Source organism: Coloeus monedula (assembly GCF_965178545.1).
Source record: "Coloeus monedula genome assembly, chromosome: 14".
NCBI lineage: Eukaryota > Metazoa > Chordata > Aves > Passeriformes > Corvidae > Coloeus > Coloeus monedula.
In genome coordinates, this window is record NC_138794.1 from 20,829,251 (window position 1) to 20,843,618 (window position 14,368).

The 14,368-nt window shown below is 49.9% G+C and overlaps 2 protein-coding genes across 2 annotated transcripts in view; both read right to left on the reverse strand.

Annotated features, from left to right (window-relative positions):
- Nucleotides 1-4,308: 4,308 nt before the first annotated feature.
- On the reverse strand, nt 4,309-11,096 carry SEC11A (SEC11 homolog A, signal peptidase complex subunit). The gene is made up of 6 exons (XM_082290727.1): nt 11,011-11,096; nt 10,792-10,901; nt 9,041-9,190; nt 5,266-5,385; nt 4,740-4,797; nt 4,309-4,595 (listed from the first exon to the last, which is right to left on the reverse strand). The coding sequence occupies exons 1-6, from the start codon at nt 11,062-11,064 to the stop codon at nt 4,545-4,547; spliced, it is 543 nt and encodes a 180-aa protein (XP_082146853.1). The 5' UTR covers nt 11,065-11,096; the 3' UTR covers nt 4,309-4,544.
- An 822-nt stretch (nt 11,097-11,918) lies between these two features.
- ZNF592 (zinc finger protein 592) overlaps nt 11,919-14,368 on the reverse strand; it is a 36,032-nt gene continuing 33,582 nt past the window's right edge. The window contains exon 9 of the mRNA XM_082291023.1: nt 11,919-13,650. Coding sequence (XP_082147149.1) covers nt 13,135-13,650 — 516 coding nt within the window. The 3' untranslated portion in view covers nt 11,919-13,134. The remainder of the gene's footprint in view (nt 13,651-14,368) is intronic.

A 14,368-nucleotide genomic window follows, 5' to 3' on the forward strand; every position in this document is an offset into this window, starting at 1 on the left:
TCATATTATTTTTCCTTCAGATCTGTTTCTATGGAGAAAGAGGAAGTTGGAAAACAAAGGTGATAACAAAATGTTCAGCAGAGAGAGATGCAGGAATTTTTGAATTATTAAACAGAAGGAGTAAAAATAGACAAAAGATAAGGAACTGGGCAGAAGGAGCAAGAGACTGAGAGCATCTGCTCCATCCTGGAAGACAGATGTTCTGAAAGGGTGATTCTGTGATCTGAATCACAGAGGCTGGATTTCTAGTCCATCCCTATTTAGACTGCTCTTCTCTGTGAAGATGTTTATTTCCCCCCAAGGTTCAGGGAACCCTGCTAGATCAGCCATTCACAGGACCTGCTAGAACTGAACAAGTGTATGAATTTCCCCATGAGCTGAAGCAGGTTTAACACACAATGTGCTCAACCAGCAGGCCAGCACACAGAGGCAGATCCTGCTCCATGGGGAAGCAGGACTGTGTCTGAGGGAGCTGGTGGGTTTTTACAGCAACTGAGGAGTAAGAAGGGATGAGCAAACTTGAAGAGGGGCTCTCACAGCCAGGCAGACTACGAACCTGCAGCAAAGCCACCCAATTAGGGCAAAATAGAGCAGGGTTCTCAGGAAAGCCCCTGTGCCCCATGTGAATCCAACATGCTTGGGCTGGTGGATCTACCCCTGCAGAGACCTGTGGCTCCTGGCAGGTGAGAATCTGGGTGCAGCTGACAAAGGGACAGAAGTGTTATGAGGCTGGGGAGAGGTAAAAGGGGCAGGAGGCTGTTCAACTGGCTCAAAGTGTGGGTGCTGTTTCTCTCCTCCTGGTGATGAGAGGGTCAGATCAGTCACCCACCACACATCAGCTCCCACCCTGAGCTGCTGACACGGTGGGAAGAGGGCAGGCTGGGCCCTTCTGGCATCACCCCAGTGCACCTTCCCGGAGGATGGAACCAGGACACTCCTCATCTGATTCAGCCACTGAGTCACTGGCACTGTGTGGGGCATACAAGCAGCTGCTTTGCACTGCCCCTGCTCTGGCACAGGAGCCATCCCCAAGGCACGTGCTCCAAGCACCTCTCCTCTCTTCCTTCTCTCCTCCTCTGTCTCCTCTCCTTCTCTTGGACAACTTTTGGGACGTCCTGGGAGCTGCATGCTGGGTCTGCGTTGTGCATTTCTCCAGCAGAGAGTGGTCTTCAAACCATGCACGGACCAGGTTTCATCTTGAAGATGCTCCTCGGAAAAAAATACAGTTGACTTGTTCTGATTTTAAGAGCACGAAAATCACCATGAAATCACCCAATCTCATTAAAGACAGTGGGGAACTGACCATCTGACAAACCTGAGCCCTGTGAACCCCTGCAAAGCAATAAGCAGCGACAGATCTGCATGAACCACCGTGATGCTCACTGCTGTTTAACCAACAACCGCGCGTTCAAGCGTCAGAAATACACAAAACCAGCCTCTGTCCCACGGAGCTCCAGCTCGCAGCACGTCACCCCCCACAGCTCACTTCCTGACCATCACACTCTTGCTTATGCATTTAGCTTTGATACAAAAAAAATCACCCACTAGAATTCCAGCAGCCATCAGACAGAGCCCAGCATGGCTTTGCTCCATGAAACAGCTCCTGCCCGTGAAGGAATCTGTGCCCTGAACTGCGGATGTGACTGAACAGTAATTAAGCACTGGAATTGCTACCAGAAAACCTGCCCTGTTTGGCTGTAACCACAACAGAGACAGGAGCAATCAGCCCTGGCAGATTTTTTCCTGCATTTTTTTTCTCCTTTATAAACCAGACCTTTCAACACCCACGTACTTTACAAACAAATCCCATTCCTGTGGTGACACAAAGATTTCTGTCCATTTCCAAAGCCTCCAGTGTCACCGGCTTTGCTGGAGCTGCCCAGACAGTTTCACCTTCAAAAAAAAAGTAGTGTAAAACTGAAATAAAACATGAACACATCAAGCTCTACCACCAACAACCCTGGTTCTGTGGGAGCTCAGCAGTGCTCCCAAACACCTCAGCATTAGCACCCAACCAGTCAGAGATCCTGCTCACTCTGTAGCTTTTCTGCTCAGCAAAGCAGAATAAATCTGGCGGGGATGGAGCCAGCAACAACTCTGTGTCATCCTGCCCCCACATCCCCAGTTTCCAGCCTGTGCAGGCTCATCCCCGGCACTCCCTCATCCCACTATGGCAGGAAAGGTGCTGCTGGAATGCAGGAGGCAATGTGGGAGGTGCCACAGGAGGTGGTGGGTGTTGGAGTTGTGAGGGGGTTGACTGCTCGTTTATTCTCGCCCTAATTAGTCAACTCCTCATTTCATGACTGCAGGTAACAGAACCACATCCTCAGCTGCACAGAGCTGAAAACATGCAGAACAGAGGCTGCAGAGATGAATTCCCAAATGCCATATGGCAGCCCCTGGTTTCGGGCAATTGCTCCTGTTCTTCAAGCACCTGTAGAGCCTGGAGAGGAGCCCCCGAAGCTGGGCTGCAGCGGGCTCCAGTCACCCCTCACTCCACATTTTTTAAGCACTTTCTGTTCAATTCCTTCACACAGCATCAGGCAAGGGCAGGGCACATCCTCTTGCAAGAGCTCATGTTGGCCATGTGTCCCCCAGCCCAGGGACTCCTGACACCAGCTGCCACCCTCTGGACACATCACCCTGCCAAAGAACTGCAGTCTCAGCAGTTTGAGAGCTAATCCTTGCTCTATAATCCTTTGTGTTTTAGCCTTTTTTTTGTTAAATTAACTCGGTCACAGGAACACAACTGCTTTCGCATGCTCAGAATTTTGGAGGTGTGAAAGGGAGAGGACTTGGAGAGCAGCAGCAGCAGCGCTCCCAGCGAGTGCTCATGGGGAGGTGTTGATTAGCAGCTTTCAGACGAGCTCAACTCAGCCCTTTGTGTGAGCCCAAGTCTAAAACCCACTTATGCACAGAAGCTGTTTAGGTTCAAGGCAAAGCAGGGACAGACTCAGGCTCCACACGAGCTGCAGAGGTGGAAATGCTGCTCCAACCCTCAGGAAGGTGCTCTACAGGGGTAGCAGCTCTCAAAGATTCTCTGTTTTCTCACTGCTGCCTGGGTTTGACTTCTGACAGAACATCCCATCCATATCTCAAGAATTACAGAGAAACTCTATCCACATTCTCCACTCAAGGGCTCTAACACTGGGAGCAAGAGATACAGATTTTATTACCATTTTTATTATGAAGTTATGATTACTCAGAGCCACAGGCCCGAGGCCCAGTGTTGGGGGCTGGACCTGTTCATAGACTCTTGCAGTGCCCTACAAGTGATGTTTGCTTATCCTACACAGAGAAAAAAGCACCTGGCAACATCAAAACCAGCAAAACAGCACAATTCACCTCCAGAGATAGGAGAGGCCTGACAAACCCAATGAGGGACATATTCAAGAAACTGCAAACAGCCATAAACACCCCTCTGGGGTTTGTCCTTGCTTTTCCTGACTGCTTTTGCTTTAGACAAGCTGTGTGCGTGGCTGCAGTGACCACCTGCAATGATTCCTGTTGCTCTGGAATCCTGGCGCAGTCATGGAGAAGAGCTGACAAAATGCAGCATCGCTGCCTTGCACCTCCTTCCCTGGGCTCTCTCTGACACCTCCACCAGCAGGATCACTAGCCTGAATGAGAAGCTCAGAAAAAACAGCTGCTGCATGTGCTGACAAGAGGGTTTTTTATTTCAGACCTCAGGGCAGCCTGTAGCTTTCAGGTGAGCTGTGAGATGTGGCCAGCTGGAGACCTGAAACCCTTTTCCAAAATCCAGCAATTTTTATTATTGCATCCTGCTAAATCATCCCTGCCAAACAGCTGTGGGTATTTCCTATCTCAAACCTTCTGTTACCTAGTGCACAAAGCAATTCTTTGCCATCTCCTGCCCCAAACACCTTGCAGTCTTTAAGCAGATCGTTTCAATGTGATTTACAGAAACACAGAAATATTAAACAATCTACAGCTCAGGACAGATTACTCTCCAAAAAGAGATGAGAGCAGCAGCTGCTACTGCTCTGTGAAGAGAGGACAAGTTAGATGGTGGCTCTAGGAGTGAGCGTGCAAGAGCAAAGCCCAGGTATCCCCCAGAACCTGGGCAAGGAGGCTGCTCTCATCAGGGCAATAACAAAGAACCTGGCAAGAGGCAAAATCTTTATTCCAGTTCTGAATTGGAAAAAAACCGTCACGGCCACAGCTCACCATGGGACAGTTCAGTCAGCACAGGGAGGGGGCACCTGGCCCAGCCAGGCACAGACTCAGGACACAGTCCCAGAGGCACTTGGAGAGGAAGCTCAGCTTCAAAGTACAAGCACTAAACAGTTTGGCTCAAACTTTTAATATAAAAATTCACTAAAAAGGCTAAAATATGACAAACCATTGGAAATACTGTGACAAACATTCGCCCTTACGCAGTAAAAACCAAAACAAACCCAAACTGGCAGAAGCTTTGAAATGCATGTTTTCTTCTTTCTCCTGGCACATCAGACCATCAGCTACTTAAAACGTTCGTCTAGAAAAATCCATGGCACCTTCACCTCGTAGCTCAGTGCAAGGGACTACTCTCGATGGACCAGCACAAATAAACCCAGCAAAAAGAGGACTGCATACTGCAAGAGAGAGAAGAGGAGACACAGGAGTGCACACTCACATCTACAGAAGCAAATGCACAGGGCACAGGGTTCTGCCCCTGTTCTCATGAAGGAATTTTAGCTGGGGTGGTAAAAGCAGGCAGGAAATGGAAGAGCTCTTACCTTAAATTTTGGATAATCGTTCATTAAGATAGTCACTATTCCAATATAGGGCACAAATCTACAAGAATAAAGGTTTTCTTAAAACAAACACTATTCCAGGGTGCAGAGGGAGAGTCACTCAAGCATCCCAAGGGTTGCAGTCAACGGGCTGGGGACTTGTTCCTCCTGAGCAGGGTGGCTGTGGCAGTGGGGCTGAGTGACAACCAGCCCCAGAGTGTGTTTCAGCCTCTGCCTGGTTCAGATTTCACCTGCCTGCAAATGCTGAGCCTCCCAGGGTAAATCTGATGACAATTCTGATCAAATCTGAGCCCATGCTACCCTTACATCCGTGTCCATCCAGCAGCAACATCTCAGGATGCAGCTCACAACTTGATGCCTTTGCTTAAGCCAAACTAAGAACTGAACTCTCCACACTCTCAGGCAGGTTAAAAAACCCAACAGGGACAGCTCGACACAAGGGGGATTTACCAGATGGCTTTGGGGGGACAGCAGTGGGAAAAGCCTCATCATTTTCAACTTCACTCACCCTCTCGCTCGTCCTACTACGTCCTTCTTCTCCAGCCAGTGCTGCCCCTGTTTGTAGAGCCCTCTGTCATCTACAGCATTGTTGTCTCCCTTTGTCAGAAATTTGATGTCTCCATTTTGCCTGGTAAAGACAGGACAGCCAGGTAAGGCAGGACAGAAACTTGTTCAAAGCTTCAAAGTTCTACAACAAGCATGGGGAGACCAACACAAGGGCACTAGAAGCAACCATATCCTACAATTCAAGCAGGATAAGAGGGGAATTCTGTCAAATGCAGCAGAAAGCAGATGGTTTGGAAAAACTGCCATGGGAAGAAGGAATTCTGGCCCCAGCCAAGCTTTCCAGCAGAGTTTCAGTACAGAACCAGCAAGACGAGCTGTTTCTAGTGCAGATGCAGCTATTGCCTCTTGGCTTTTGACCCATCTTGTGTTGATGCTTCTCTTGCTTCACACAAATGTTGGGTTCTGGTCTCCCTACTACCACACAAAAGGAGAGGCTGGGATTGAAGCACACAGCTCTACTCAGCAGTGGGCAGAAGCAAGCTGAAACTTAGAACTGATTAGGAAAGGGGGACAGAAAAAAAACAAATAGTACCATGATGACACTGCATGAACTCACGATGTGCCTACATCTGGAATGCTCTGGGCAGTGCTGAGCCCCCCAGATCCTTTTCTGCAATAGAGAGAAGAACTGGCAAAGGTTGAGAAATGATTAACAAGGTCTGGAACCACTTCTACACAAGAAACTAGAGACCAGGACTCTTTAGCCTGGAAAAGGCAGAACTGATGGAAGATATGACATAGTCCACCACAAATGACAGCAACAGTCAAATACCTTTTCATTGTCTCTTCTAATGCAAGAGCCAGAGGGTACCCAAAGGAGCTCAGAAGTAACGGGGTAAAACCAGGCAGAGAAGGTATGCAGAAATAGCCACAGTGCAAACTAAACCACGTCTCTCTGCAAAGGTAGTTTGGTTGGCAAAAAATTACATTGGCTCAAAAATTGACCAGACACTCCATGTAAAAGAGGACATTAGGCTATTCATAAGGAACTAGGACTTTGTGCTTGAAATTGCAACCTGCAGAAAACAGGGAAATTATCACTACATACTCTCTCTAGTCTTTAATTCATCCTGAGATGAATTAATTAGCTTGCCAGAAATGGGATCCTGGAGCAGATGAATCTTTGCTTTGACCAGGAAAAAGCTTTATAGATCCTTTCCCAGCCATTCCCATTCAGATGCTGGACAGCAGCTCATGCCACTACTCAGGGATTGGCCACTGTCACCTTCCTGTGGCACCTGCAGGCAGGTGCTGAGCAGGAGCGTCCTCAGTGCTTGAATCTCAGCTCTCACAGAAATGACAGATAGAATGCAGAACACAAAAGCACGCAGCTCTGTGGAGCTCAGGCTGTTGTCATCATGCCTGAACACCAACAGGTTCCTTGACAAGAGAAGCGTGGAAAGGAAGAAGGGAAAAAACCCACAGCTCTTTCTCCAAAGCACATCTGGCTTGTTGTGTGAGAACAACAAACACTCTGGGAGCTTAGAGACACTGTCTGGGAAAAGATAAAGATCCCCAAAGGTGCAGATAATGTAGTTTAGCTCTGAAGAGTGAAGGTGTAGGAGTGCAGCATCTTACTGAGCAGAGTCAAGGCTCTGTCACGACGTGGCACGAGAAGCCCACGGTGTGCTTCTCTACTGTGTGAGGTGACTGAAGTCTGGTCTGGCTGCCCTGCTCCAAAACCACTAAGTAGATTTGGATGGCAGACTCTGTGTTAGTAATGAAGAATGAATTCAATTTTGGGCTGAAACAAAAAGAAAAGGCCAGCGAGTAACAGACATTTTATCACTGACCCAATACTGATGTGAACTGGGGCCTGAGTTGCCCCAAAATCACAGAGAGCACTGTTTCTATTTTCCTGCATTTTGACACTCCTGTCAGCTTCTGCAGAGACTTTTCACTTCTGAATTGGCACTAGAAAATTATTCTTTAAGTAGTGAAAGAAGCAACTGATACCCAAATCCTGCTTTCAGCTCCCAGGTTCAGGTTGCAGTATGGGTTTTTCATTTTATCACTCCCAGTAAAAAGATCAGGTTTGTGTTTGGTTGCTTCAGTTAAATGAAACCTACAACACTGCAGAATGGTTTCACCTTTCCAGGATTGGCACTACAGCCCTGTTACATTTAAACAAGAAATAGTGCTGGATACCCTAATATCTAGAGATAGAGCCAGGCAAAAAAAGAAGGGTGGGCAACATCTGGAGAGAAAATGCTGCACAGAACAGGGGAGGAGGAAAACTGCATTTCACTTGAAAGAGTTCCCACAACATCACAGAAAGTGCTCGTGCAACATTAGGTATCAAATTCAGAGCATAAACTGACATTATTTTTAAATTAGTGGTATCAAAGAACAGCACTTTGAAAACCTACATTGTTCAAAGTTCTGGGTACAGAATAAATCTGAACAACAAAGAATGTGCTTTGCCTACTGGGAGAGGCACCGTTCCCTCAGAGCCAGGATTCCATCTGTGCATTTATGTGCCGGTCCCCCTTGAGCTGGACCAGACAACTGGCCTGGATGTTCCACAGGGAAAGGGACCCTCTCCATCCCATTGACCTCTCCACTCTGAATCCTCAGATGCCACCTGGTACAGCTCCAGCTCACTTCAGAAAACATTTACTCAGCAGAAACAGATGCTGGGACCCCACCCAGCTGTTGCCTCTCAGAGCTGCCATGAAGAATCAGCGATTCGGCTCAAGATTCAGTTTTCACTCAAACAGCTCACATGGTTGGCTCATATCTCCCCAGACTGGTCTGGAGAGGCCACAGTTCCATCCAGCAAAACAGGAAAGCTCATAACTGCAGTGGAAGCCTTGGTTGGAAAACTAAGCCCTGTTCAGCCATGAAACCAATGCCTGTCCCATTCCTTCACACACACAACCTGCCCAGTGCTGAGAGTGAACAGTATATGAAGACTCCAAGGATAACAACACAACTTTCTAGGGAGATGAAAGGCCCTGAGTCTGCATGACAGCAAAGACCAGGACCATAGAGACAAGCTCTAAAATAACACAAGCTACACACAAAACACCCTTCTGCCACAGCTATGCCCCACAAACAAGAGTCGCTTCACACACAAACGCAGCCACACTACAGCAGGCAGCACAGCAGCTCGGGACAGAGAGGATGGCACAGGAGACAGTAAGTGGTGTCAGCCTTCCAGTGCCTAAATGGGCTCCAAGAGAGCCGGAGAGGAACTTCAAACAAGGGCCCTGAAGTAACAGGACAAGGGGGAATGGCTTCCTACTGCCATGGATAGATGGGCTATTAGGATGAAATTGCTCCCTGTGAGGACAGCGAGGCCCTGGCACAGGGTGCCCAGAGCAGCTGTGGCTGCCCCTGGATCCCTGGAAGTGTCCAAGGCCTGGTTGGACAGGGCTTGGAGCAACCTGGGATGGTGGAAGGTGTCCCTGCCCATGGCAGGGGGTGGAATGAGACTGGCTTTAAGGTCCCTTCCAACCCTAACAATTCCGTGATTCTACAGTTTGGAGTGCCCAGGGCACTGGCACAGGCTCCCAGCTTGTGCCTTCTACTGGATGATCTTTACAAGTAAACCAAGGAGGACAGATTTTGTCTGTCTGAAACTTTGGTGTTACTTCCTACAGCACCTGGATATCTATGATTGACATCCCACCCACTTGTTTACCCAAGATGAGGAAGAATAATACCAGTTAGGGAAACATCAGCAGTAGAACCCCCCCAGATTCTTAACATACTTCTCATGGATTTTCAGGACGCGATGGACTATAGGAATTTCCCTTCCTTCTATCCTAAAGACGACTATTTCTCCCACTCTGATTGGATCTTCAATTCGGTTCGTGAGGAACAGGAGATCTCCTCTGTGGAAAGCAGGCTCCATACTCCCACTGAAAGAGAGGAGAGGAACAATTGAACAATATTTAAACACTCAGTACCAGGTTTCAGAGTTTATGGTCCCTTAAGAATAATCTCACAAGAACCTCAGTGAGAGAGAGAAGCTGTGGATACCCCATTCCTGGGAGTGTTCAAGACCAGGCTGAAACCCTGATGAAGAGCTTCTGATAAAACCACCTTGGAGACTATGCAACCGTGTAACCTCTACTGCAATCAGGTTTTCAATCACCGTGCTGCCAGCAGTTTGGATTTCCTGGGAGAAGAGCACTGGTGTTACAAGCACATCCAAAGGGAAAAGTTTTCTTAATAAGCAAAAAGCTGAAGACAAACACTACCTTTGGATTTCTGAGCTCACCACTGGCAGGGCAATGCTGGCAGCTCTGTAATGCTGGGAAGCTTTTTTAAATTTCATTTATTTTTTGCAGATAGATAGATTATCATCAGAAACAAAGCACTGAAAACATCAGGCTCTTGCATTCCCATCTGAAACAGACACAGGGACTTGCCAAAAATTTGTTACTGTGATTCATTGCTTTGCTTAATGATCTCATTTCAGACACCACGAGTCAAGTTATTTTTCTTCTGTCTTGTAAATGGCAATTGTTACCAACTACTTATCCTTCCTAATTCCACATAAATAATGCAAAACAGAACAATGAACTTTAAGTACTGCATGCATTTGTGTTTCACCTTCACAGAGCACAGCAGCTGCTGTTCAGAACCTCGATCATATCACCGAAGAGGGGATGTGACCTCACAGCCCCGTCTCACTCACTGAGAGAAACAGCAGGAAACATCTGCCCTGTGCTTCACATCAGGAGGGAGTTCTGTAAGTGGCACTTGGTCATGGCATTACAGCATTTTCTACATCATGAACACTGACACAGAAACACACAGGAAAGGCCAGCGTGGCCACAGAGCAGGTGCAATACCCGTGCCAGCATCCAGTGGCAGCCCAGGGAATTTGTCCCAGGCAGCAGCAGCAGCAGGGTGGGAGTAACACCGGTGGTACCACTGTAGGGCACTACTGTAAGGACAATGTGTGACACCCAAAACACCCAGTGACACAGTGACAACCCTTAAGCTCAGGACCACCTCTATAATGGATAGTCATTGAATCATCACAGATGGGTTGGAAGGGACCTTAAAGATCATCCCATTCTACCCCCTGCCATGGGCAGGGACATCTTCTACTAGACCAGGTTGCTCCAAGCCCTGTCCAGCCTGGCCTTGGACACTTCCAGGAATGGGGCAGCCACAGCTGTTCTGGGCACCCTGTGCCCGGGCCTCGCTGTCCTCACAGGGAAAGATTTCTTCACAGTGACCCATCTAACCCTGCCCTCCGGCAGCAGGAAGCCATTGTCCCGTCACACCTGCCCGGGTGTAAAGTCCCTCTCCCTCTTTTTTACCAGCCCTCTTAGCCCAACCCAGCCGGCCGACAGAGCAAGGTGAGATGCTGCTTCTTCCCGCTCCCTCTTCCCTCGCTCTTCCTGAGCCTGGATTCCTAAGGAGCTTCTCGCCTGCTGGGGCTGTGGCCGGAGCCTCCATCTGACCCATCCCTGTGGAGTTTGAGCCCCCGCACCCCGGGACTGACCTCAGCACCACCACGATAGGGCTCTCGCTGCCCGTCACCACCATGAGCCCCTTCCAGATCATGAGGGCGGAGGACACGATCATGCCGAAGTTCAACACCTGGTAGTACAGCTGGGGGGGAAGGGGGTCGGTCAGGCCCCGCCGCCAGCGCACGGCAGGGCGGACCGGCCCCGTCCGCCCGCTCGGTTTTCCCCCCCGGCCCCCCTGGCCCCTCCGGCACCTGCCGCTTGTTCATACGCCGCACATCATCCAGAAAGTCCAGCGACAGCATCATCGCCGCCGCCGCCGCCGCTCGCACGGCCCCGATTCCGCTTCCGCCCGCGCGGATACGTCACCGCCGCTTCCGCCCCGCGCGCGGAGCCCGAGGAGCTCCGGGGGAGGCTCGGGGGGCGGCTCCGGGCGGAGCTCGGGGGGGGCTCCGGGGGCGGGTCCGGGGGAAGGTCCCAGGGGGAGCTCGGGGGGAGGCCCTGGGGGGCGGATCCGGGGGCAGCTCGGGGGGAGCTCCGGGGGGGAGGCTCCGGGAGGAGGCCCCGGGGCGAGGCTCCAGGGTCACCCGGCCGTGGAGCCGCAGCGGGAACGGAGCCGCGGCTCACCCGCACCCGAGAGAGCGCCCCACGCACCCAACACCCGCATCCAGCTCCACACCCCCATCCAGCCGCCGCCCCACATCCAACAAAGCACCCCCTCCAACCAACACCCCACTATCGACAAATCACCCATCCAACTGAAACACCACATCCAAGCGATGCCCCACCCAACCAAAAGCTATCCAACTAATGTCCAATTCCATCGATGTCTCTTCCATCAGTGCCCCATCCAGTGAACACCCCATTTGGCCAACACCCATCGAACCAAACCCCTATCCAACCAACACCCGACACCCATCCACCTGACACCCCGTTCACCCAACATCTCATCTAATCTACACCCCCATCTGACACCCCCCCCACCCAATTCCCCATCCTACCAACACACCACATCCAACCAACACCTCACATCCGAACTCTACTCATCCAACAAACACACGATCCCACATCCAGACAGCCCAAACGGGCTGCATCCAAGCACCGCAAGACCAGATGGTGACAAGCCCAAGCAAGGAGATAAATAGTTCTTAAATTATTTAAACATTGTCAGAGTAAACAATAACGAGTGGAGTTCTGGCTCAACAGAATGAAAAAAATAATGGTATAGAAGGTAATTATATTACACAAAGCATGGGTGTGACAGGAAATGAGGGAGAAAAGAGAGTCAATGTGACTACATGGAAAGAAACATCTCCTAAAGGATGGGTAACGCTGAGCCGCAGCAGGAGAGGAGCTACGGAGCTACTGATGGAGCGCCAGCCCCCGCCGCGCCACAGGACGGTGCCTCCCACCGGTTTCAACGCCTCTGTGGGCTGTGCTCTGCTCCCCTCCCCTCAAAACGAGTTGTCAGGGAGCCCTGGCACTGACACATCAGGAGTTCCAGAATAATTTCACTCCAGTTGACCCCACTGATGGGATGGGGGATGTTATCCCTTTCTGGCGATGGTGCCAATCTGAGCTTCCCACTGGGATGAGCCACTGAGCGCCGGGCCTGGCAGCACCCACCCCGGAATGGCTTCCAGCAGCGCAGCTCCACAGACAGATGGCCAACACGTCCCGGAGGGAACCAGGCCCTCCTAAACACGGTACTCACCAGGAGGACTGGGGCTACAAAATCCTCTTTCGAGGATGATTCAGGTCCAAGACATTTCATTATACTGTGTTTTGGAAAAGAATGTTGTTATTTGGGCAACTAAAGAATAATCAGCACAACTTACAGCTCAAACCCATCCCGTGTAACGCAGATCCCGGATCAGCCAGCACAACCCTGTGCGTTTGGCCGAGCCAGTGTTATGAGTTAAAATGAGTAACACAAAGGCAGGATGGGGAGAGAAAAAAGAAGCCATAAATAGAAGGAGAAAGAAAGGGAGATTGGGAAGGCAAGGCTGGGGCTCTGGGCAGAGGCTGAGGCAGTGCACACTCGAAGGAGGAGAGCTCGTCTGAAGGAAACTACAGCTGCAAAGTGCTCCTGGATCCTCAGGATTTGGCCAAGCTCCACCAAGGATTCTGGCCCTGCTTTCCCTTTTCACCTCTCTGGGCTGGCAGAGAGTTAGTGCTTAGGATGCAATGGCAGGGTTGGTTTTGTTTTTTTGTGTTTTGAATTTCCCTTACAAATAGGAGTTAACGGAAAGCAATGTCCATCCCAAGAAATCAACAGAATATTTCAAAGATTTGCCCCATCCCCACCCTGTAGTTTGAGTAGAAACCCCCTAACAAAAAACTCCCAACCAACCAAAAGGGCTTTTTTTTTCTTGTTTTTAAGTCTTAAGAGACTTTGAGTGATTGTTCTGTGAGGTGCTGTTGGGGCCTTCTACGCCACATGTCTGACTGTGCTCACAAAGAGCTGAGTCACTTTTGCACTCTTTGTATTTGTTTTCCTCTTCCACCGAAGTGTTCAACTCGCCATTGTAGTCCTTGTGTCCATTCTCACCCATCTCCATTTGTAACTTCTGCCTTTCATCTTCCTCCTCCTCCTCCTCCTCCTCCTCTTCCTCCTCATCCTCCTCATCTTTGACTTTATGAACAATGAAGAGGTGTCTGTTCAGAGAGATGTGGGAGGTGTAGCACAGGCCGCAGAACAAGCACTGGAAGGTGGAGCTGTCGGTCTTGTGCCGAGGTATGTGTTCCTGGAACTCAGGCTGCATGTCCGTCGCAAAGCCGCACTTTGCGCATTTCCACGGCGCTTTCAGTTTTTTGGCTGGCGGTGCATCCAAACCTGCAGTGCTCTCTCCCTGACCCAGCTCATCCAGTGCCATCCTCTTTGGAGACTTTGCCTTAAAAAAATAAGATTAAAAAGTTACTTGGTCATTTGAACCCACAGAAGAGTAAGTGCTAAAATCCACATGCATGTCTGAAGATGCCTGAGGGTGAAGTCATGCCTAGGGATTCCTGGGGCATTCCCTTCCCTACCCATACCCAAACACCTCACCCGGTGCACAGGATTTCAACTGCTGTCCTGCAATGCTGGGAGATGCTGGCTGGGCAGAAACATGATGGGGAAATAGTTTAGAATCACGGCATCATGAAATGGTTTGGGTTGGAAAAGACTTTAAAGCCCTTCCAGTTCCACACCCTACCTTCTACTATCCCAGGTTGCTCCAAGCCCTGACCTGGTGCTGGACACTTCCAGGGATGGGGCAGCCACAACCTCTCTGGGTAAAAATTTGGTTTGGTGTGGGAACAAGTTAGACTTGGTGTGGGAAGGAGGGGCCCACAGAAGAGGGACGGCTGGGGGACACAGGGGTCGTCATCAGCCCAGACAACACTTCTCAGATTTAACTCTGAACAGCCTCCCCTCCACTCAGACTTTGTCTTAGTGGCATCCCCCAGTAACTCATCCCCTCTTAGAATCCTCCAGTTTCTTCTCCCATGAGGATGGTTTGCTTGAATATGTCCCTGTGGTAATATGCAAAATGTGTATTTTTAAAATAAATGCAGCAAAGAAGCCCAAACAGCCAACCCTCCACTCCAATCCAAAACAAAATCAGTAGA